We start from the raw sequence: 25,744 nt of genomic DNA on the forward strand, positions 1-25,744 counted from the left end.
AAAGCAACACTAAAAAGAGTGAAAACACATATTTCAATGTTATAAATTAAGTAAAACTTCAAACTCACCATAACCACAACACATATTTCAATGTTATAAATTAAGTAAAACTTCAAACTCACCATAACCACAACACATATTTCAATGTTATAAATCAAGTACAACTTCAAACTCACCATAACCACGCAGATAACCTGTGAGAGATGCTTCGACAATAACAACAGAAGCCATTATCGAATAGCAAATGATGTTTTCCAGTGAAGGGTATGAGTAATCATATAAGAATGAAGTTTCATTGTGTTTTCTTAATGACGTGTGTGTGTGTTTTGTTATGGTAAAGTCACATCTGGCTATAAGTAACACTGATATTACATTAATGAAAACAAGTAAGTACACAGTACATTGTACACGAGTGTTTAATTAATATCATATTGGAAAGGTAGCAAAATATGAGTTTTCGTTTGCAATTTTTATCTTTCTATCTGTTAATTATATGATGAATAATTTAGTGGACTTAAACCTTTCGATTACGGATGATAGCATCCAACTGTAAGATTCTTTCATGATGTCGTCTCGAATCACAAGCTAAAGTAGCGAAGAATAAAAATGATTTGGATGTGATAGCTAAATTCTAATTTCATTATTATTAATTATTTATTAATTATTATTGCTTTTTTTGATGGCGTACTAAACTTATTCTTCATCTGAAGGCCACAAATAATATTTCATCAGCTTTCTGTTTACTCATTTGTAATCAGACCTTATTTTATTCTAGACGATTATTTCGGGAAAGGGTTAGCAGAAAAACGAACAGATCTTCAGCTTAAACTGAATGATATTCAATATCTCTTTAAGCCTTTGTAGGTCACCTATGTAGTTTGGACTTGTGAGAAACGCACCTCTTGCGAAATAAAACTGGGTGTTATATTGTTTTTTTCTGAGATATCCGTGAACAGCTACACAAGGGATACTTATGCTAATTGTCCCCAATTTTTGAACTTACAGATTTAAGTTAAGGCATCTAGTGAACAGTATTTACTGCCACTATTGCAGCCCTAAGATTTATAGTACACTTTCTTGGAGAACGGGATTGATATTGTAAATATATGTTTTTCTGTAGAGAAAATAATTTTATTTCAATACTTGTAAATGTGTATATAATCTAAAACAGGATAACTCCACTCTTGGATTTGCGTTATAAAAGTGACAGTCGATTCGTAACGGTGGCTGGTGGGTGGAAGAGTGCTATTCATTGGCTGTCTGGTCAGTGGTTCAAAATTAAGGAAAGTGGCAGACAGTTGTAGCAGTTTAGCCACATATACAAAATGCACAAAGGTAAGAAGAATACATATTAAATGTCTGTAATAAAAGACTTAAAATAATTTCACTGCAAAGTATTTCCAAATAACGGAATACGTTTGTCTTTTAATTAGTCTAATTGCTGTTTACTTAATTAGAAATATTTAAAAGTGTTTAAAAATAGCAGCAAGTTAGCATATTACAATAATTTCTGTGACACAAATTTCAACATTGCAAAACCATATAATTATGTGTCATAAGTGTCATCATGAAATCAAACTATTATGTGTCGTAGCTCTCAACAGCGTAAAAACACATAATATGCCTTAGGGCTTAGTGTAGAAAAAACAAAATATTATGTGCCATATCAGTGATATGGCAAACCAAAAGCAAAATAAAACATTATGTGTCACAAGTTTTAACACAGCAAAACCATACAATAGTGTGTCAGAAGTTTCAGCACAACTAAACCATAGAATTTATGTGTCACAAGTTTTAGAACAGCAAAACCACGTAATTATGTGTCACAAGTTTCAGCACAACTAAACCATAGAATTTATGTGTCACAAGTTTTAGAACAGCAAAATTATGTAATTATGTGTCACAAGTTTTAACATGGTAAATTGAAACCATTTTGTATCAGAAGTTTCAGTTTAATAGTGTCAACATCGTTCAAGTCCCTCGTATCGATTTTAAAAACTTAGGAAGTTTTGCGACAGAAACTGCAAAGAAAATAAACATATGTTATATGTGTAATAGTCTTTTAAAACTATGACGAATTAAACGAAAGATTCCTTGAGTGATCGATCTAGTATACATACAAGAAACAACTGTAGAATGGTAGGTTTGGTTTGTTTTGAATTTCGCGCAAAGCTACACGAGGACTATCTGCGCTAGCCGTTCTTAATTTAGCAGTGTAAGACTAGAGGTAAGGCAGCTAGTTATCACCACCCACTGCCAACTCTTGGGCTACTCTTTTACCAAAGAATAGCGGGATTGATTTTCACATTATAACACTCCCGCGGCTAAAAGGAAAAGCATGTTTGGTGTGACGGGGATTCGAACCCGCGACTCTTAGGCTACGACTCGAGTGCCTTAACCACCTGGCCAGGCCGGATCCGAATGTTGGAATAAGGATAATAATTAAATGAAACTGTCTTTTAAACAAATAGTACAAATAATTCTCGATAGGAACTAAGTAAACAAGCATGAAAAATGTGGAAATCTTATCGTCAAAACTTCTGTTAGACAAAAGATCTCCACTGATGTAAAAAAATTAAGAACTGTTATACACAGTAATTGTTCTATTGTATTTATTTGCAAAGTCATCTCAAACCATGCTAGTAGCAAGCTAAACATACTTTTTCAAGAATGTTGTCCAATATAATCCTGTAGCATCGCGTATAACTTCTAAGTATTGTAACTTCAAAGTGAGATTGTTTAACGTTTCAGAAAATAAACTTCAACGATTCTTTTCCTTGATAGAACGTAACAGAAATAATAACTCTCTAACTGTACTATTATAACAGGTCTGCATTTTTTATTTTTAAGTCGTTTAGGGCTCCTTTCGATGTTTTCTCAGAATCAATTAGGCTCGCAGGAGCTTTATGTTTTGAATACGTAGAAAGCTGGCATGCTAACGAGTATTCCTGCGGATTGGGTGTTTCTGGATGGCCTCCAGAGTTGGAGTTAGGACCTCCCACCGGAAGTCATAGCAGTTAACTAAATACTTGAGTCAAAGTAGAGGTAACGACAAGGCTACAGATACTTTGATGTTTGTTTCTAAGAAGCGCGACAGAATTAGCATTTCATCTTGTGAGTTCTGTATACAAATTCATCTATTGCCTTTCATTCCATTTCTTTCGGTACTTTGGTCTTTTAGTCTTCACGTTTCTGACCTCGCCCAGTTTGGATCCTGAGGAGGCATGATGGACAGACATAGGGTGGAAGGCAAGATTACTCAGCAGCTATGATCGTTACCAATTTGACCTGAACTTGACGAGAGAAGGCTATCAAATTAGCAAAAAGAAGAAAAAATACATGTAAAGAAATAGAGGAAATCATCACATCAGACAGCTGCATCGTGTGCATACATAAATACGTGTATGTTTCGAAACGACAAATATCGGATTAAAACCTTAACCAATGGTTTTTATTTTAACAAAACCAAATTAAATACGTGCGACATTTGTATTAAGTAACGAATTACTGTAGACGTGCAAAAACTCAGGCATCCAATATATTTAACAATTTATCGAGGAATTTATTCTGGACTTTGAGAGGTATTTTGTAGGCTTCGTAATCTAAACGCTGAAGTTCTTGTTTAGTCTATTCTATGAAAGGTTTAATCCTAGTCGATTCCATAACGTGGATAACTGTCTATCAATGGGTAAGTTCGATTTTTTTTTTATACTACTCTGTTATTTTGTATTAGGAGGCACACAAAACACAATATCCATGAATGCAGACAGAATAACACAATGTAATGCTCTAGTTGCTGATGGTCCATGACCTCGTCAGCTTGTATGGTTGAACATAATTCCAAACTGGTGTGTGTGTTAGTCCACCAAAGGGAATCGGTGGACTCAGCAGATAGCCCGATGTGGTTTTGCTATAAGAAAAACAAACAATCTAAAATGGAAACACTTCTTTTTGTATTTGTAAGTTGATTCAATTTGTGAAATGAAAAAAGTTTTTCTGTATTATCATATTTAGAACTGATGGAAATATTATATTTCATTAAGCCTATAACATATGTTCTACTCGGAAAATGGCTTATCATGCCCAAGTGGTTAACGTGTCTAACTGTGGATCTAGAAATTCACGTTCGAGTCCCGTTATTACAAAAAGGTACAACAAAAACTAAATATTCACACTACGCTATATTGCATTAATAATTGCATGAAGCAGATTATTCATTTCTGTAATACAGATCACTGACGTCTATATAATCGACATTGTGATCAATAACATAATTCACCTACTAGTGTATAACATATGCTATTAACCTCTAAAACGAAAATCAGTTACGAATATAGTATAGAATGTCGTAGATCATTTACCATAATAACAAAAACTTGTTTACCAATTAAACGTAGATAATTTATCTCGTTGATCATTTACTTGTGTAACTTAGATCATTCATAACTATACTGCTGGTAACATACAACTTAATAAAGATTATTGATGTAACTGAAATGTAGATTTTGAAATTGATTAGAAAAACACGAATGTTAAAAACATTTGCTTTAAATATAATTCATGGTCATTGAGAGATCTCTTTTTGAAAGAAACTCTTTCGTCTACCACTCTCTAGATGTGTTTATTTCCAATTTAGAATGAAAATATGCTCTCACAGTCTTGAGTCCATTATGTTTTACACCTTTAGAAAAAAGAAGCTACATATTAGTTATTTCCATCATAGATTATAATGTCGTCTAAAGGACCAATTAGAGCCAAGTTTTCCTTGTGAATTATTCAAACATGGCACCAAACAGCACATGTGATATTTATTTCAGTTTTTACAGAGGTTCTGGTTTACTGCCACCAGGACTGATGAAAAGAGTTTGTTCGAAATAATCTACTAGGTAAATATACTAAAGTGTAATACGCTATAGCGTATATATTCATTAAACTACATTGGTTTACGTAACATTTAATACTACTACTAATGTAGTGATTTTGAATGAAAGGTACTGTGTAAAAACGTAATACTGTCGTTAAAGAAGTTATGGTGGTAGATAACCAGATAAACGTTTGCGTGTACACTTGTAGCTAATTAGTATTTTTCTTAACAGATTGAATATGTTCGGGTACACAAACTTTGAACTAGTTTACATGCATTAGTTTCTCTCACATATGGTGAAACATGCTAAATAAAGATCTTTCATTGTTATATTCTCTATTCACCTGCTTATCAAGCAGATTTAGATCTGCAACGCGTTTTTGCTGTTGATGTTAACACTAACACAGTGCGTCGTATTTTAATTGTTAAAAAAATATTAGAACTTGAAACGAACGTTTAATATTTTTGTGAAAAGTTTTGAATTTGTTTATTAAATGTATAATAATTAAAGGTATAGTAGTCTTAGTGTTTTATCAAGCCATTTTCTGTGTTATTGTCATTTCGGTAAGTTATGTTTAGGATGCAAAGGATTAGTTGTAACAATAAAGGCTCTTTACAATTTTAGGCTTAATATATATATACTTCGATTTGTTATTATACATGCAAACATTTTGGCTGACAGAATGTACAGTGAGACTCTTGATTATACTGAATATTAAGTAATTGCTAGAGTTTTGTATATTACATTTTTTTAATGCTTTTATTCATCGGGATTTATCGCCGACAATTCTGAGTTGTCATTCTAACACTAACACAGTACTTGTAAATAAAATAAAGTTGGAATTCATGTCTAACTTTTTATTATATTAAATAGGTATTATCAAGTATTGTAGGATTGTCGTGGCGTGGCATCATGGTTAGTGTTCCGGTTTGTGGATCAAGGGTTTCGTTACCACAAAGTCGTTAACCGCGGTTTTGGACATGGGTTCGGTGAAAGAGTGACGGTCAAATCACTGTTGACTTGCTGCTTTCCAGTTCTAAATTAGGAACGGCTAGTGCAAATTAGCCCTTTTGTAGGTTTGTTCGAATATCAAAAAAAAACAACAAAAAAAACAGCTGTCATGTATATTTATTTTAAAGGTGACTATGGCTTCATTATTCACATAACAGTGTATATAAATAATGCCCTTTCGGTCTTTGTGAAAGTGCTTCACGTACGTATAGTTGTTATCGTTTGAATGCTTTTATTTCATGTTCATAAAGATTTTGATGTCTTCAACTACTTAAAATGTTGTATTTTGAGTTTGTACAAATAATTTAGAGACCTTTAAATTAAACTAGATTCATAATTATAAAACAATTTTGCTACATAAGCAAGGCCTAATTTACTAGTCTAAATTTTAGGACTATCTACGCCATGACTATATTTATTGCACTGCATTATCACCTGTATGGTACTTGCTATTGGATCTTAAGATGTTGGAAAGGGTTACGTTTTAAATATTTAAAAGTTTTAACTGTTTTTGTGTTTGACTGTTGCACACAAATATATGTATATGCTGCTTTTGCTTGCTAGGCTTTACGCTTCCTTTGTAAGTGTTTATAAATTTACATCTTTGTAAGTACAACAGGTTTGAGATTAATTTTGAATACAGATAAATAAATTCACAGTACTCTCAAATTTAATAGGCTGATATGATGTTGTATAATAACAAGTTTGCACGTGCAATGAACTGGATAAAAATATTTTCAAGTTATAATATGCTATTGAAATTACTCATTTGAGCTGGCAACTGTGAGTGAAATATAAATGTCAAGTTAGGGTTAAAGCGCGAATAGCGCCATGAATCACGGTCATAGTTAAGTATGTGTGATTTAGGTTTGACTATTTATATCTAATTGCTCGTTGCGAAAATACCAGAACTATATTTGGTATCGCAACATAAAAATATTAAATGTTAGTAATTATTACCAAAAGGAATTGTGCAAATAACTGTAACCTGGTATTATTTACGGTATAATAAAAGATTTAATTATAATAGTTTGTTAATAATTGTTTGTTTTTTTAATTTCGCGAAAGGCTACTCGAGGGCTATCTGTGCTAACCGTCCCTAATTTAGGAGTGTAAGGCTATAGGGAAGGCAGCTAGTGATCACTATCCACCGCCAACTCTTGGGCTACTCTTTTACCAACGAATAGTGGGATTGACCGTCACATTATAACGCCCCTACGGCTAAAAGGGCGAGCATGTTTGGTGCGACCGGAATTTGAACTCGCGACCCTCGGATTACGAGTGGAATGCCTTAACACGCTTGACCATGCCGGACCTTATTAATAATTACATTATTTACTTGATGCCAGCTAAGCTGATTTAATTTATCATAGTAACTTTATATGCATTGAAACACAAAGTTATTATTTTACACTTCAACGTAGCTTAATCATCTGTTATTAATTTTTCAGTGCAAAGACAATTTTTGCCTAATTATAGGTAAATTATTCTTTCATTGCAAAATTAAACAGTCATTTTGTAAATTTATTGACAAAATCAAGAATAAAAAATTATTTAAAGAATTTTCATACAGTATTTATTAATTTAAATTAATTCAAACAATAATCAGTGCAAATATTTTTTTGAAATTTAAGGCTTATTTGTCAGTTCTAAATGCTCAGTTTACTATAAAATGTAAATAAATTAGTGGACTTTAGTATCAGGAAGATTACTTGCCATTTTTCAACAATAACTTTTGATACAAACTTCATATCAACTACATAAAAGATGACAAATTGATATTATTTTGTATACGATAAAAATATGTCCATTCTGTGTTCTTATTTTAAGTTATAATTGTGAATCTCGTAGGCAAGCTGAAAGATGAATTTATGACATTTCATCAGTTGTATTTAATATTTTAGCCGTTATGGTTAAATATCGAAAAACGAAATATGTCATGAGAAAATGTAGAATTCAAATTACCGAATAACACATCACTAAATTATTAATAATCTATTCGAAAAGATCTACAGAAATGTACGCTAATAAATTGTGTTAATTACTAAATGTGTTTAATTAACACTTCTACGAAAAGTGGGGCCTAATAGGCCCCAGAGCAACTTGAAAGGCTATTAATATTAGGCTAATAATTTTGTATTTAAATGAAATTGCCATTTAAATCCATTAATGAATGGATTAACGAGATTCCCACTGTCCCTATCTACTATCTAGCGAAACCACAGCCAGGGGAACGGGTTTGGAGAAATCAGAACTAGAAACGTCTTTTCGTAGGAGTGTTAATTGGTAAGCTAATTTAGGTTGATTTTTGAAATCTCGTCAGACGATGACGTCCGTTGAGAAAAGTGAAAATTTCAGCTTAAAAGTATTTTTATAAATCTGCGTGTGACTTGATCTCGATACTGAAACTAAAGATATGCTGTTTGATATTAGCTGGTAAAGTGAGCAAAGCAAATATAAAATAGCATTAACTTGTTATCTTAATATAAATCATATAATGTGATATATATGTAAAAACGGCTGGTTTGGGTTGAGAAAATCTTTTATGCAGAGGAGCGAACAACGTTTCGACCTTCTTCGGTCATCGTATAGGTTCACAAAGAAAGAAAGAGGTAACTGACCGATAGATGACCACATGTTTGAAGGCGGTTGTGTAATTGAGTGTAGGAATGTAGAGGGCTGTTTAGATGTTTGATTATATTTATTAATATAGGTGTAAAGGTGTTCCTTTGTATTGGTTTATTTTGGGCTTGAGTTGTTGTACAAGTAAGGCTTCTTTAATTTTGCGTTTGTTTATGTCTGTTTCTTTATTTAGTATTTGGGTGTTTTCTATGTTTTCTTTCTTTGTGAACCAGACGATGACCGAAGAAGGTCGAAACGTTTTTCGCTTCTCTGCATAAAAAATTTTCTCAACCCAAACCAGCCGCTTTTACATATATATTTTTCTCTACAAGTGGGTTTCCTCGTCATCACTGATTCATATAATGTGATGTTACACATCTACTCTGAATACCAGTGTTTTCTTTAATTGAATAACTACAATTGTATGAGAAAGTTATCTTAATGTAAATCATATAATGTTATGTTACACATCTGCTCTGAATACCAGTGCTTTTATTTAATTGAATAAGTACAACTGTATGAGTAAGTTTGAAAAGGCAGAAATCACCAGTTCTCAAGAACATATTCCGGACACACGTATGATGTCACTTAACATCAATATTCCATGAATGATAACGGAGAGACTGTCATTTGAAAATGTGGAATTAACATCAATTCAGCGAATTTAAAACAACAACAACAACAAATAAACTATTGTTTATTTTAACCAGTTTTTATTCTGATAACTGCCGTTGTCAAGCGCAAAGCTACATAGAAGTTTATCGGTGCTTTTCCCACAAGAGAGATCGAAACCCGATTTCGAGGAGGATGAGGTTCCAGATATACCACTGGGCCAGTGGGGTATTTTTTGACAGTATCAAATAAACAGTACAAGACACCATTTCTAACCCATACATCTATTAGAGTAGTGAAACAAGTGTATTTAAAGTGTTTTTTTTTCATAATTCAAACAAAAATTTTAACGATAAGATTAAAATTAATAATAATTAAATTGAAATATATTTATTAATTGGCAGGTCCAGGTTTAAATATGTCAGATAATAGAATTAGACGCTCGTATATTCATGTACCAAAAGCAAAACGGTAGCTTATTATTCGTTATCTGCACGAGAATGTTCACGATCAGATTAAAAGATGTTATTCAAACAAGTAGCTTATTGAACAGACTGCGTGTGTGGCCATCGTTTTGCTGGTTAACGCTTATTTATTAGTTGAATAACGTTAACATAAAAGGTAAAACTGACATGTTTCAAGATTAAAATATCTTAAGTTGTACACACGCTGTCATAAATTAGTTATATATATATATACATATATGTGCGATTGAATCTATTATAAGCCTACACATGTATCTCACTCACGACAGACTCTACCGCCATCACGTAATTCTATACAGAGTTCATTTTTATTCATTTTGTTATTGAATACTTTTTCTGTTTATTTATGTTTCGTCCTCTGAGAAGTGTTTTTCGAAATACTTGAAACGTTCTTAAACAAGTGAAGCTTCTTTCTCTGTCTCTTTGTTTTTCAGTGTCAACAGGAAATCCAAGTAATTCGAGCTAGAATCGTTAAAACGCATGTCTGAGGCGTTTTTTTCCCAGGTGATGACAGTTGAACTAAATAGTTGTCAATATCCGTTTCTCACCGTTCCCTTTAGAAAACCACGGCGCATAAGCTTCGCTCTATATTCAAATAAATATTTCATCCTGTCGGTTTCTGTTTAGTTTCTTTTCTTATGCAAATACGTGATTACATCGCTTTGAATCTTTTGATGACCTATCATAGAGGTCGAATAACATAAACAAAAAACAGAAAGAAATTTTAGCGTTATCCCTAGTTCTCCGCTGGGACATCGGTAACTCTTCGGATTTACAATGCTAAAATCAGGGTTTCAATTCTTCTCAACGGACACGGCAGATAGCCCGATGTGGCTTTGTTATAAGAAAAATACACACACACATTCCACCTAAGTTTATAAAAGAGAAACGTTTAATTATGCTTTCTTAAGAGGTAGCTCTCTTTGTGCATTTTTGTAGGTTAAAGTCTGAACTGTACAACAAATAAGTTATAATCTCCCAAGAAAACTGTTTTTACAAGGGTATGTTATGAGCACACACGTAACCAGGAGGAAGGTTACTAGACTTTAGCTACACCCCCACTTCACCCTAAATTTCAAAGAAGACAGTTTTTTCTGTCTTGTGTAGGCTTTTCCAAAAGAAGTCATTAATTCATTTGCCCAACAGCCTGTCTTTCCTGAAAATCGTTTCGACTATGATTATTTCTGATTCTATTCTCTTTTAAAGACTGTGTTAACTAAACTCTTATGTATTTATAGTTACCTCAGATTTATATTATGATTTTAGCAGTTTCTGAACCAGTGATGTCGAGAAGATCCACTTGTAGAGAAAAATATATATTCCGACACTCAGTTACACAACTCCTTTCAAACGTGTGGTCAGCTTCCGGTCAGTTACCTCTTTCTTTTTTTGTGAACCTGACGATGACCGAAGAAGGTCGAAACGTTGTCCGCTACTCTACGTAAAATATTTTTCAACCCAAACCAGCCGTTTTTACATATATAAGTTTCTGAATGTTGTTACCTTAATGATATTTTACACTTTTTCAGTGTTCATGTATTCTTACTTAGTGTCATCTTATATTTATATGTTAAGATTAAACGTAACATTTTATATTCTTACTTAGTGCCAGTTTATATTTATGTTAAGATTAAGTGTAATGTTTTACATTCTTACCTAGTGTTATATTTATATTTTAAGATTAAATGTAACGTTTTATATTTTTACCTAGTGTTATATTTATATTTTAAGATTAAATGTAACGTTTTATATTTTTACCTAGTGTTATATTTATATTTTAAGATTAAATGTAACGTTTTATATTTTTACCTAGTGTTATATTTATATGTTAAGATTAAATACAATGAGATACAATCTTACTCAGTTCCATATTATATTTGTATGTTATGAGTAAATGGAATGTGGTATATTTTTAAAGTGTCATCTTACACTTTAATATTACGAGTAAATGCAGTGTTTTGTATTTTCAGTGTCAGCCTACACTTCTGTATTAATACTCAATGCAGTGTTTGTATGTTCTTATCTTACACTTTTACCTTATAAGTTGAAGCAGTAAGTATATATTCTTACTTAGTATCATTTTAAATTTCTATATTCATTTTTGGCATAGAAATCCACTGTTCGCCCGTGCTCATTTTGAATTAATTTAGTCTCAACACAGTGCTATGCGTCACTTCAGAAATCAACTGAAGTCAGAATATAATCTCGCCCACTGATATGGAAGATAAGTTCAAATTTTATTTGACAAAAACTGACATTTAATTAAGGCAGGAAGTCGATTGCAGATAAAAATCAATGTAACACTTGGCTTCAAGTTTTTATGAAGGTTAATGTACATCGAATCCTGATAGGGTAGAGTTTTTATGACAGAAGTCGAATGAATATTAAATTATCTACAGTAATATAGCGTACGTTTGTGTTAATTAGACTTATCACATAAAAAACAAAAACAAACGACGTAAGCCATAATAAAATATTTCTGTGCTGGTTGATTTATGACATATAAAACACAAGGTTAATCATTTTAATGATTCTACTATACCTAGGGTTTACATACAGGTGATTTTACGTTTTCCAATAAGCTCATATGGCCAATTTACAGCTATTTGTTTAACAATGTGACTTTATTCGTGCATTATCTCCAGTTAAGCACTGGTCAATATTTTTATTTAATGCTATATTTTGCGTCTTGATTTTTATTTAAAAGCCATTCTTACGTTTAACTGTCTTTTACTGGTATAACTATGGACATAGTTTATACTATAATGACTAAGAACGTCCAGTGGTTCAACAGTGTTCTAGATACTTCAGTAACGTCTAACAGTATGGCTAGGAGGTTAAGGCACTCGACTCGTTATCCGAGGGTTGCAGGTTCGAATTCCTGTCATACTAAACATGCTTGCCCTTTCAGGTTGTCTTCGTATAGCCATTCCTACGTATAGCCAAAGGACTTCGACTCGAAATCCGAGAGTCACGGGCTCGAATCCCCGTCACACCAAATATGCTCGCCCTTTCAGCCGTTGGGGCATTATAATGTGACGGTCAATCCCATTATTCGTTAGTAAAAGAGTAGCTCCAGAGTTGGTGTTGAGGACTAGCTGCGTTCCCTCTAGTCTTACACCGCTAAATTAGGGACGGCTAGCGCAGATAGTCCTCGTTTAGTGTTATGCAAAATTCAAAACAAACAAATCTAACAGAATGACACGAAATCTTATGAAGTATATAAATAAAACTGTTTACAAAGTTTCGCAGAAAAACAAACTGAAAAACAAGTTAATAAATACATAATAATGACACAAAATCTCACATAGTGTCAAAACAAAATTGTTTTATAAAATTTTGGAGAATTATTCAAAATATCTTCATAATTAAAAATAGAATATATTAAAGATTTTCAGCGGAACTTAAATTTCCAGTAGATGTTATATCATGAAAAGTTCAAGCAAATTTTGTTATTTTAGTATTACAAAATAACACCAGATGACGATGAAGCAAAATCTCATTATAAAGATGATCCATTGATATTTAATACCAAGCTTATGTGGCTCTATTAATGTATTTTTTTTTAATTTTTGTATAGCAAATGAAAATTATCCGACAGGCTGTTATGTTTTAAGCCTGAAATTAGGGACAGTAAAGGTTCCTTAAATAGGGCACATTTTTACTCTGTTATAGGCTTTTGTCTTGCATCGTCCAGAGTTGGATAGCTTGATTACAATAATCTTTTATACAGTAAATTCAAATTGTCCGACGGTATACACGGTCTGATTTGTTTTATGATTTTTTTCCTGAGAAAGAGAATAAAAAAAGAGACAGAACACGTTTCAACTTTTTTATATACTTTTGGCTTTGAATTGAACAGCACAATAACTAAATCTGTTAAATGAGTCAAGCATTACCTTCCACAAAGCAGGTAAGTAATTAGTATCTAATGAGGTTATTATGGATTTAACAAAAACGAAAGAAAGAAGGGAACATTATTTAACGTTGACTTTTATACTGTTTTTGTTTTCTTGGCGGGTAATATCAACTAATATTAAAAACTTTTCCTAAAAGAGTAAGATTTACTTGTATGAAACACGATGTACCGGTTACGCTATAACACAGCTTTCTCACAGCCCTAGTTAAACTACCTGCCAGACGTAGAACATGAAATGAGACAAGAATGGCTTTCTCTGCTACACGAGGGCTATCTGCGCTAGCCATCCCTAATTTAGCAGTGTAAGACTAGAGGGAAGGCAGCTAGACATCACCACGCACCGTCCAATCTTGGGCTACTCTTTTATCAACGAATAATAGGATTGACCGTCACTTTATAATGCCCCATGGCTGAAAGGACGAGCATGTTTGGTGTAAGGAAGATTCGAACCTACGATCCTCGAATTACGAGTCGAGCGCCCTTACCAGCTGGTCATGCTAAGCCTAAGTTTTAATTAATATTTTTTACTTCAATCTTAACGAATATGCATGTAAGAGTAATAAAAATCAAATTAATCAAAGCGACGCGTATTTTTCATAAGATAATTGTATGTTTACCGTAATATAAAACTGTGCATAAGTACACACGTGAAAGGTTTAATGTAAGAAAAGTTTTATTATACAGTTTCATATTATTTATATCATAATATCATTTCCGAAGGTTATTCCTTCGGAGTTTTTGTACTGATTTCTAATATAAATATGGACTTTTAGTCGTTCTTAGTCAAAGGGTTTTATATCAAACCGGTGTATTCCCACTTTATTTCCGCAAATACGCCTCGACTGACACTAACAAAATCACCACCGTCTTTTGATAATGTATAAATATTTTTACAGAGAAGTTTTTAGCATCATATGAGGCTATTTATTTGACTTTTCATAAGAAGCGTTTTTTTTTATTTGTTGACAAGAAAGCATATACTATTAGTTTTCCTGTTTCTGTGTGATGAAATACACTCCTAATTTGTTTCTTACCTTATTTTTTAATATTTTAGGCTTTACTGTGTGAGGATATTATAGCCTTAAATGTAATCAGCTGGTTGATCTCATTATTTCACTTATATAGGTCTGACTTACTTGAATTCACGAGATAACTCACGCGACTACACACTCTCCTGCACACAGCTATGTACGCTATTACTATTTCCAGCAAATCAAAGTTAGCACGTGTGATAACGCTACCTCCTTTCATCGAAGGTATATTTTTAATAAACTTTCAAAGGAATAGAACAATCTTTTTAATGCTTCATCTACTTTGTGATGACCTAATTATGAGGAGGTCTACATCAATTCTAGTTATTCTTAAAACATACATCACTGATGCAACGAATGATGTTGCCTTCCTTATTCTACACTTTACAATTATTCAAGGGCTCCTATTAGTAGCACATAATTTATAACGCAGTGTTTCTCAGTTGAATACCTGCTCAACATATACACCAAAACAGGGTCACATAAGTACCCGAGTCAGTCTCCACATAACACTATCATAACGTTATTTGATAGAAAAAAAGCAACAGTGTTTGGTATACCCACACTGCAGAATCAGCAGAAGTACCATAACTTTTAGATCGTTACAATTTTCTATCTATGGTGATTATATTTACTGACCTCAAGTATAATGTGCATAGTGTGATAAATTTCTTTCATTTCCTCAGTATGACCAACAAGAATCAATTGCGCTTAGTGTTCCCATCGTGCAAAAGTAAAAATTTCAAACCAACTTTAGTTGAGACGATAGAAAGTCTTCTTGGAGGTGATATTCAGTACCTAATTCTTCCATTAGTTTATCAACACTTGTGCAGAGAAACAAAGTATCTTGCGTGTTGTAGTTAGAAGCAATACTTTTATGACGACTTCGGTAAATTGAAACTGTTGTTCCTGGAGCTAATAAATTTCATTGTTGTAAACGCGAGCCAATAAGTTCTCTATGCTGCTTTGATAGAGACGAATCATGAATCAGATCATTTAGCTGTTCTTGTGTGATCAGATGGGACAGTTTATGTTGAAGTGCCACAGGATTAGAATTACTAGATGAAGAAGATGAAGAGGATTTATTGTCTTCTTCGCAGGATAAATATTCTTTTTCCCAATTCATTGGTGGATGTGGCACTGGAAGACCATTCTCATGAGCTACTGGTTTCATTGCAGATGCAATATATGAATATTCAGTGTATTGTTTAGTTTCGTCTGGCTATTCAAAAACATTAATTATATAAGAATGACAGTCAGTTATATGATATTTGGGCTCACGCCATACTATGAGGACTATAAATGACATACTTGCTCTCTAATTGCTCAGCCACTTTGTCAAGCCAGATGTGCAAACTCTACAATATACATGTGGAGCTCATTGTTTTTTCTTGGTCACAAATTTTATACCAAAAATACTGGCAGTAAGCTACCTTTACCTTGTGTACGATGTTCTTCCATCGGACTTTACTTGAACTACAGACAGCAAGTATTTCAGTGAATTTCTATATTAAAGAGACTTCGTTTACAGGACTAGACTTTAAAAATGTTAGATAACAAAGTTTTAGAGAATTTTATTAAATGATGCGAGGAAGAAGATTCGACTTTATTTTGACTGTGCATGGAACAAGGCGAAGTGAACAACTGAGTGAGAAAGAAGCATCTGTCTCCGATCCTTTTTATGCTTAGTTGCGTGACTTCTCGAATGTTCTAGCAAACTGAGCACGTGAGGGTTTCGTGATTCTCGGTCAAATCAGGTGAGCGTGACATGAGGCAAGAGTGTTGCAATTCGCTACAAGTCTATCGAAAACAAATAGCGTATGTGAACAATATATTTTGAATTTAGCACCAATATAAAGCAGTCAGTGTTTGAAGATATCAAATATATATGCCTTTTTCCTTTAAAATTATTTAAACTTATTTTCACGGCATAAATTTACTGTATTGAGTTAATTGCATGGTATTAGGTTGTACAGAAATAAATGTTTTTGAACTGCGAAGTTTGGAAAAATATAAATCAGTGTTGTAAAACATACTTTAATCAAAGTAAGCACCATTTCTTTCAACACGCTTTTGCCAACTTATAACGGTATTGTTTATGCCCCTGCAATTTCTATGGCCAATGAACTCCCTGAAAGCTTCTTCTGCAGCTGCCTGGTTTTGAAAGCGTTTATTATTCAAAAAATTCTCAAAGCGTTTGAAAAAAATAAAATCTGGAGGGGAAAGGTCTGAGGAATAAGGTGGATGAGGCAGAACCTCGATTCTCATTACGTTCAATTTTCAGAGCATCATCTTTGACAGGTCTCGTAACGCCGATTTTGTTGATTTTCAGACAGCTCATGCAGAACCCACTTATCCAACTTTTTCGCCTTTCCAATTGCACTCAGGTGGTTGGCAATGCTTAATTTGCTTGTGTGTAGCTTTTCTGTAAGCTCACGTACTGTTGAGCGGGGGTCTGTCTCAAATGCTTTCCTTAATGTGTTTTCATCTAAGGATGGCTTCCTTCCATAACCTTCGTGGTCTTCAAAACTTTCATCTCCATGTTGAAACCTTTGGAACCAACGCTGAACCATACGTTCAGTAACAAATCCCTGACCGAATGTCTGGTTGATGTCCCGTGTAGTTTCGACAGCTTTTCGTCTAAGTTTGAAGTCGTAGGGAAACATCAGACAAATATCCTTCTTGTCCATGCTGCCTTGGGGGCTGCGAAACGTACTCTGAATAGCGTTGAAACAGCAGACAGTTAATATATCTTGTAAGCGACAAACGTTGGATTAAACCAACCAACCAACCAACGATAAGATTTTCAATATACAACTTCTAAATGTCATCGTGAGAATTCCGACACTTATTTCTGGACAGCCTAATATTTCACATAGTGATGATAAAATATTGAGATGTAATGATAATAATCCAATATGTTGAGGCAACAGACTAATTCTGACTACATTTATGAAATAAGCACCATGTGATTACCCTAAATCAGTTGAGAATGTTTCCCAGTGGAAACTTTTGATGTCTAATGTTATTAATAATATTTCAAGTGCTAAGATAAACAAAGAAGGGTGAAGAGGTATATATTGTCTGGATCCTCTTTTAAATTCAAGAAGTCACAAAACATTTTGGATAATATCATATTGTAAAAATATTTATCTATTGTTGAAATGAATTTTCCAAAGTCAAATGCAACAACGAGTTTATTTTAATAGTCCAAGAAATGTATAGAAAATTTTTTCAAAGTCTAATAATAGTAAAAAAACTTGATATGTTTTCATTTTGTGCAAAATGTTTAACATCATGTACAGTTTTAACATTTCCTTTAATTAATCCACCTTTTTACAAAATCTTTTTTACCCCAATGAACTAATAATGATAAAACAGTTTTTATCTTTTCATCTATACGTCCCGAAATTAATTTATAAACTGTATTAAATAAAATAATTGGTTTCCAGTTCTGTAAACTATTTATTGATTTAATACGTTTAGAATAAAAGTAATAATACTTGTATTTGTATTCGAGATATTTTTATACCCACCAGTTGCTGCATTTGATATAAGATGATTTATTATTTAAAAAAAAGTTTAAAATTTTGTAACATTTACGAACGAAATTGCTAGAAGTAGTGATTTCTACTTATTTTACGGTTAAATGTTTTAACTTTATCGATAAATAGTGCGACTTCTGCTAATTTAATTAAAATAATATATAGTTAAATTATTTTATTTTATTTTTCTTTCTAAGCTATTCCATTGTTTGGAGAAGTGAACCAGCTAGGAGGCGTTTATGTCAACGGTCGACCACTTCCTAATGAAGTCAGGCTTCAAATTGTCAAGCTTGCACAGTTAGGCATTCGCCCATGCCAAATCAGCCGCCATCTTCGAGTATCTCATGGGTGTGTCTCCAAAATCTTAACCCGATACTATGAAACAGGTTCCATTTTTCCCGGATCTATTGGTGGCAGCAAACCTCGAGTTACCACACCCGAGGTTGTGTCCTACATTAGGAAACTAAAACAGAACGATCCGACCATCTTTGCCTGGGAGATAAGAGAACGTTTACTAACTGATGGTTTGTGTGACAAACACAACATCCCCTCAGTCAGTAGCATAAGCCGAATTTTACGGAATAAACCAAGACCATTAGCCGTTTACCTGAATCGACACATCTGTTATGGCATCTGCAAGCCAAGTACACTTTCAAATCATTCTCTCTCTTCATATCCGTTTTCCTCCGATCCAGCAAGTGCACAATATTTAACGTTTAACTACTCCACGTTACCAGTGAAGACTGACACATCAGAAGAGACAGGTCTTCTCAGTCCCCAGTTGTCTAGATCAGAACATGAGAGAAATATAATAACAAGTGGTCGAAACAGTTATGACAAATATATGTATTTCAGTAGTATTTTACCTGTTTAATGCTGGCTTTCTTTTTTATTTTATAATTGAGAGAAGATCGCTACTGACTTGTTATTTTTCTAACTAACAAATAATGTCGTTTTTAAGATCTAAATTTGACATTCTAACTCAAATAAATATCTGCTAGTATTAGAAACTGCTGTACTTTATTGTCTCCTGTGTTATGTCTGTGTATAAAATTTTCCACTGATGCCATATTTTCAGCCGCGGTATAGCCGATCATACATTGGTCATTAGTGTTTTTTTGTTTTTTAAATTCAAACTTTTCGTTCATAGCTCAGTAATCTCTTGATTGATTTGAGACCTAATCACATTTTGGACTCAGGAAATCAAACCCTTTCGTCGATATATATGAACACACCCAAGATTTCACAGACTAGTTTACTCTAATCCTGCCTTTAAAAAGTCCAATCTCAGAGTAGACTGGTAAAGATACTAGTGAGAAATCACAATGAACTGGGCATACTCAGTGGCGTAGCTAGGGTTTTTAGCGCCCGGGGACAAAGTCCGTTTTCGCGCCCCCTCGTGACAAAATGTAAGCCATAATTCCTAATTATATAACATTAATTTGGCGCCCCTCCGATGCTGCGCTTGGGGACAGATGTACACCCTTGCCCCTCCTCTAGCTACTCCACTGGGTATACTCACCCTTGCCCCTCCTCTAGCTACGCCACTGGGTATACTCGCGCCCCAAGCTTGGTTGGTATAGCAAATATAACAAATGACAAGGGGAAAATAAAAGTATCAGATACATTTACTCCAATCCTGCCTAAAATAACTTCAAATACCGCTGCTATTTAGGATACCCTATTGTCTTCTCAAGGATCCTAGAACCCTATCTAATAACTTCCGAAAAAATAGTTAACATATTTTGCCAGAAGTCGAATTTTAGCTATAATCAACAGATGACCGATGATGGCCATTTGCAGGGAGTGGGTTCGAATTTACGTCCCAGCAAACATGCTCGTCCTTTCAGCCGTGTGATGATGGTCGATCCCACTATTCGGTGGTAAAATAGTAGTCCAAGAGTTGACGGTGTATAGTGATGACTAGGTGTCTTCCTTCTAGACTTTCACTGCTAAATTATGGATGGCTACTGCATATATTTCTCGATATTCAAAAGAAACCAATCAACACGTACTTTGTAATTATATATTATACCGTTCTGGTTCTCTGTAGAATAATTTCGTTCTACCAGATACACTATGATACATGGTGTTTCCCTACCCTTTGTGAACAACAGTAGAAAAACCTTCTGGGATCAAAAGTCATTATTGGATATCATGGAAATACTACAAAAAATCATATCAGAAAACATCAGATGAATTCCGTAAACGACCAGATCCGAAAACATCATGGAAATATAAGGAGCTCTTTTTTATTTGTTAGTAATTGAGCACAAGCTATACAGTGGGCTATCTGTGCTCTGCTCACAACGGGTATCAAAACTCGATTTTTAGTGGTTTTGTACATCAATATCAGTACTTACTGTGAAAAATACTTAAACTCAGTAATAATATAGAAATGAACATAGCAACACGGAAGAACAAAAATAATATTTTCAAGTACAAAGCTACACAGTGAGCTATTTATAGTTTGTACACTACGAGTATCAAAACATTCAGTCTTGCTAGTAACATTAAAATTTCTTAATTGACAAATATTTTAATGTCAGAGTTAATCTTGGAAAATAGCAACATCTTCGCCTGGTGTATAGAATTTCAAACTCAATTTTGAAATGAAAACTTCGAGTACTTTGATGACGCGAAAGAATACAGGTGAGGCATTTCACCCTCTGGTTTCCACTGGCATCGATAAATAGTGGAAATGAAGATAAGATACACATACACATAAGGTAAACATGCACGCACACACACTGATATAATAAAGAGAACGAGAGCGAGCGAAAGATATTTTTCGGCTCTGATATGACAATATTAAAGATAGGTTCAGGTATAAAGGCTTAGGTTTGACAATACAATCTTTGTGCTTGTGCAGAAAATAATTCTGCTCATGATCCATGTTTTGTTGATGAAGTTTTCCTACATTTCGCCATCTCAGAAACGTGGGTAAATTATTATAAAATAACTTATTAGCCTTCTACAGCTATATCTTAAATATATACCGTGCGAAGCCTAAAAATTAGGTTGAAGGTTTTGTCTGGACGTTGCTTGATACACTTAACACTTCCAGCTGTATGTGCGTTATAAGAGTGACAACAAATATCGGTGAGGCTAAAATTAATCTTAGGTAACACACCATAATAAGAAATATAAATTTTCGTTTATTTTTAAAATATTATTTTATAGACAAAAATGTACAATCATTTTTGTGTTCCTAGACATATATTTTTAATTTGTTGAAATAAAGCTAAGAGTCACATTTTAGTCAGTTTAAGCTTTTCACAATTTTGGGTGAAACTGCATTATTCCAAGAAATAAATTATGCACATCAAATTTTCGGTTATGTGTAACGTATACCTCAAAAATGTTGTACAACACTTTAATCACAGTTGAGTAACAAATAATACCATCCGGTTAGCAACAAGGAGAATAAAAGCAGATATCGCATTGAAACTAGTTTCCTGGTAAGGTTCCCATTCTAACAGTCTTATTTTAACTTTGAGCTCCACGTCAGTAAACGGTTTCAAATCGTTCTATCATATTGAAAACCGACACTCGATTTCAGTTTATTCATTAGTGTTTTAGTACTTCGTTTCATTACAACTGTGCAAATAAGAATCTGGATGATTAAATTAGATATGACATATAAACGATCTAGTGTCGTCTTTAGAAAAGAAAGTCGAGAAGCTCATATCCGTTTGTTTTTTGTCTGTATACTTATTACTCAAAATATTTTTGTTTTAGTGTTTCACATTTAGAACTTAGTATCTGTCATGCATGTAATAAATCGATACGTATTTGCAGTGTTTTGATCGTTTTTATGTTTCTATAGCGTATGGCATATATATCGATGTTACAAAGTGATTCAGGCTTGACATGGCTAGGTGTGTTAAGGCGTATGAGTCGTAATCCGAGAGTTTCGGGTTCGAATTCCGGTCGCACCAAACATGCTCGCCCTTTCAGCCGTAAAGGCGTTATACTGTTACAATCAATCCCACTATTCGTTGGTAAACGAGTAGCCCAAGAGTTGGTGGTGGGTGGTGATGACTAGCTGCCTTCCCTCTAGTCTTACATTGCTAAATTATAGACGGCTAGCGCGGACAGCCCTCGTGTAGCTTTGCGCGAAATTTAAAAACAAAACAAAATGACTCAATTTCTTTAGCCAAGATGTTTCAATTAGTTCATGTTTAGCTCAACATCGCCCATGTCATGTCATACTACATATACCCATTGATACACCTTTATTTTTACAATCTCGCTCGCTTACACAGGTCTGTGAACGTAAACTTTATAAAAATTGTTTGGATTTCAATAAAAATGTCCATAATTCTGCTAAGCAGAATTCGAAAGTAATATTCATTTTTTTCGCCTAAGAAATTTTTACAAATCGGAAGGAAAAACAACTCTTTCTTAGATCAAATTAAGATTTCGTTTACCACAATGAACATTTCTCTTATTATGTTTGTGAACAAAATTCCAAACTAACTGAAGAAAAGAGAAGAACATTGATGTCAAACGAATATGTACCCGCATTCATTTTGAGTTGTTTTTTTGTGTGTGAAATCTACGTCGTTTAATCTCAAAACTACTTGCTGTGGTCTTTTTACGTACTGTGTTATGACGTTTTGTGAAGAATCTGTTCGAAAAGAGTGAACATCATTTTCGGATTCATGTTACAAAAATCACTGTAGAACGTGTAAACATTTCAAGACACTAAAAGCATCGCAGATCTGTGTAATTGAAGACCTGTGTCTAAATTCGCGCAAAGCTACACGAGGGCTATCTGCGCTGGTCTTCCCTAATTTAGCAGTGTAAGACTGAAAGGAAGGCAGCCAGTTATCACCATTCACCGCCAACTCTTGGGCCACTCTTTTTAGCAACGAATAGTGGGGTTTGACCTTTAAATTATAACGCTCCCACGATTGAAAAGACGAACATGTTTGGTGCGAAGGGGATTCGAACTCGCGACCCTCAGATTACGAGTCGAACGTCTTAACTCACATGGCCATGCCGGGACGATTAAAAATAAAGCTGATTTAAAAGTCAGGGCAATATGAGCTGAATACTTAGAAAGTTAAATCAATCTGACTCTCAGTGTCTCTGTACCGAAACGAATCGCAGTAAACTAGATGGATGTAAGCTGTCCTTAAATCTTTATTGCAAAATACCAATCAATAAAAGTAATTTTATAGAAATTCACAAATAAATCTACACAAAATCAGAAGAGTCTAGCTCTGGTGGAATCTCTTTTTATACAGGAAAACATAAAATAAAACATAACATAAAATGCTCAGAAACTACTGTATTCTTAATTATTTCTTTTAATTCAAAACACTTGGAAATATTTTAATTATTTAATAACGATTGCTTGGTCTTCGCAATAATTCTACATTAGTATTTATTGATATGTTAGGCTTACTAAACTTAAACTAATGTGATATCTATATTTTATTATCTCAGAATAATAACTGAATGATAAATCGTATCAAGTATCTACCATCAGTTTCAACAAGAAATGTTCAATGTAGTAAATTTTTGTAATAAGATTTTGATCGCATAAACGTTTTTGATTGTCTTTCCAGGTAGAATTGTAAAAGTAATTTGCTAGCTGTTGTTTTCTGTCGCATTAGGATCTTTGCGTTAAATCAGGTCTCTCTGTATGTCTGCAGTAAGCTCATGAACTTACAATGCAAACATCCGACATTCGATTCTCTGCAGTTAGACAACAAATAGCTCAACGTGGCTCTGCGAGAAAACAAACACTAACACTGACTCACGTTCAATTGGTGAACGTTTCCTCTTCAGAGTATCGTTAACTTGCTGAATTTCACACAAAACTAATCCAAGACTATTTGCGCTGTGCGTCATTAATTTTAAAGTTATAGACTAGAGAGAAAGCATATAATCAACATTACCCGCAGCCAAAATTTAGGCTATTATTTACCAATAAAAAATCGGACTGACTGCCTCATTACAAAGCCACCATGTCTGAGAGGGCAAACATGTTCAATGACTGGTTTTGATTTCGCGACCCACAGATTGCGATTCGAGCACATTGTCTACTAGATCACACCAGGCACTTCTTAAATAATTTTAAACATTTTAATCGTCCTTCAAGACTAGAGAATAAATGTCGATGTCAAAAAAAAATTATAATACAGTTTAAAATCGTATTTATTATAATTATTTAATCAAAATTACAGGAGTAGATTCTGTAACAAAAAACAAGTTAAGAAAGCACACTTGATTATATATATATATATATATCTTTTTATCTACACGTTATATCGTATTCCAAAATTTCAACACAAGGCTTTGCCAAATCACTCAGTATTTCTGCTAAAAAAAATACCCCCCAGCCCGTGAAATATGTTAGGCTCGGTTGAACACAACCTTAAGTGACGAAACACACGTGGGTTTGTCTAGGAAGTTGTCATGTTAGTCGTCCTTATGTATTTGGTTCCACTTCTGATGACTTAAAAAATAAGATCAATAGTTGAGAAACTCTCCTTTTTACAGGTCCTTATAAATATAGCAGAGCAAGACATATCGTTTTGGTTTTCATTTAAAAAGTTTATAGTGGTTAGAAGCACTGAAATATACTATTTAACAATTAGTTTAAAATTACATATATGATGTAATGTAACTGTGATATTACGTTATTTGGTAAATATCAGGATGTGTTGTAAACTTACCAATTTGTAAGGGAATTTCCATGTCGTGTTCTACTGTACATCCCCAAGTAGTGTTACACTACATATGCCCAAATAGTGTTACACTACATATACCGAAATAGTGTTACACCAAGTTACCGTTTTACATTACATATACCCAAGTAGTGTTACACCACATAGTGTACACTCATATACTCAAGCTGTTTTATGCTACACATACCCGTGTCATATACCCAAGTTCTTTGTACACTACATATACCAATGTCGTCTTACACTACATATACCTAAGTTGTTACACTACATATACCAATGTCATATTACACTACATATACCTAAGTTGTGCTACCTACATACATCAATGTCGTGTTACATTACATATATGCAAGTTATTTTATTCTGCATATACCCAAGTTGTTTTACATTACATACACCCCCGTCGTGTTACACTACATACACCCAAGTTGTTTTATAGTACATATATCTAAGTTGTGCTACAGTACATGTACCAATGTCGCGTTACACTACCTATATCCAAGTTGTTTTATACTGCATATATGTACCCAAGTTGTTTTATATTACGTATACTCAAGTAGTGTTGCACTACATGTACTCAAGTTGTTTGATACTAAATATGCCCAAGTTCTTTTACACTACATATACCCAAGTTGTTCTATACGACACATTTCCAAGCTGTTTTATACTACAGAAACCCACGTCGTGTTACAATACATGTACCCAAGTTGTTTTACACTACACATACCAATGTCATGTTACACTACATATACCCAAGTTGTTTTATACGACATATTCCCAAGCTGTTTTATATTACACATACCCACGTCGTGTTACACTACATATACTCAAGTCGTGTTACAATACATGTACCCAAGTTGTTTTATACCACATATACCTAAGTAGTGTTATACCACATATACCTAAGTTGTTTTACACTACATATACCCAAGTGGTGCTGCATTGCGTAT

At 33.7% G+C, this 25,744-nt stretch overlaps 1 protein-coding gene across 1 annotated transcript; it reads left to right on the top strand.

Moving 5' to 3' along the window:
• Positions 1-3,053: 3,053 nt before the first annotated feature.
• LOC143229747 (paired box protein Pax-1-like) lies at positions 3,054-19,100 on the top strand. The gene is made up of 2 exons (XM_076462501.1): positions 3,054-3,688; positions 18,288-19,100. The coding sequence occupies exons 1-2, from the start codon at positions 3,685-3,687 to the stop codon at positions 18,962-18,964; spliced, it is 681 nt and encodes a 226-aa protein (XP_076318616.1). The 5' UTR covers positions 3,054-3,684; the 3' UTR covers positions 18,965-19,100.
• Positions 19,101-25,744: the final 6,644 nt, after the last annotated feature.

Source organism: Tachypleus tridentatus, chromosome 10, assembly GCF_004210375.1.
Source record: "Tachypleus tridentatus isolate NWPU-2018 chromosome 10, ASM421037v1, whole genome shotgun sequence".
Taxonomy (NCBI): Eukaryota; Metazoa; Arthropoda; class Merostomata; order Xiphosura; family Limulidae; genus Tachypleus; species Tachypleus tridentatus.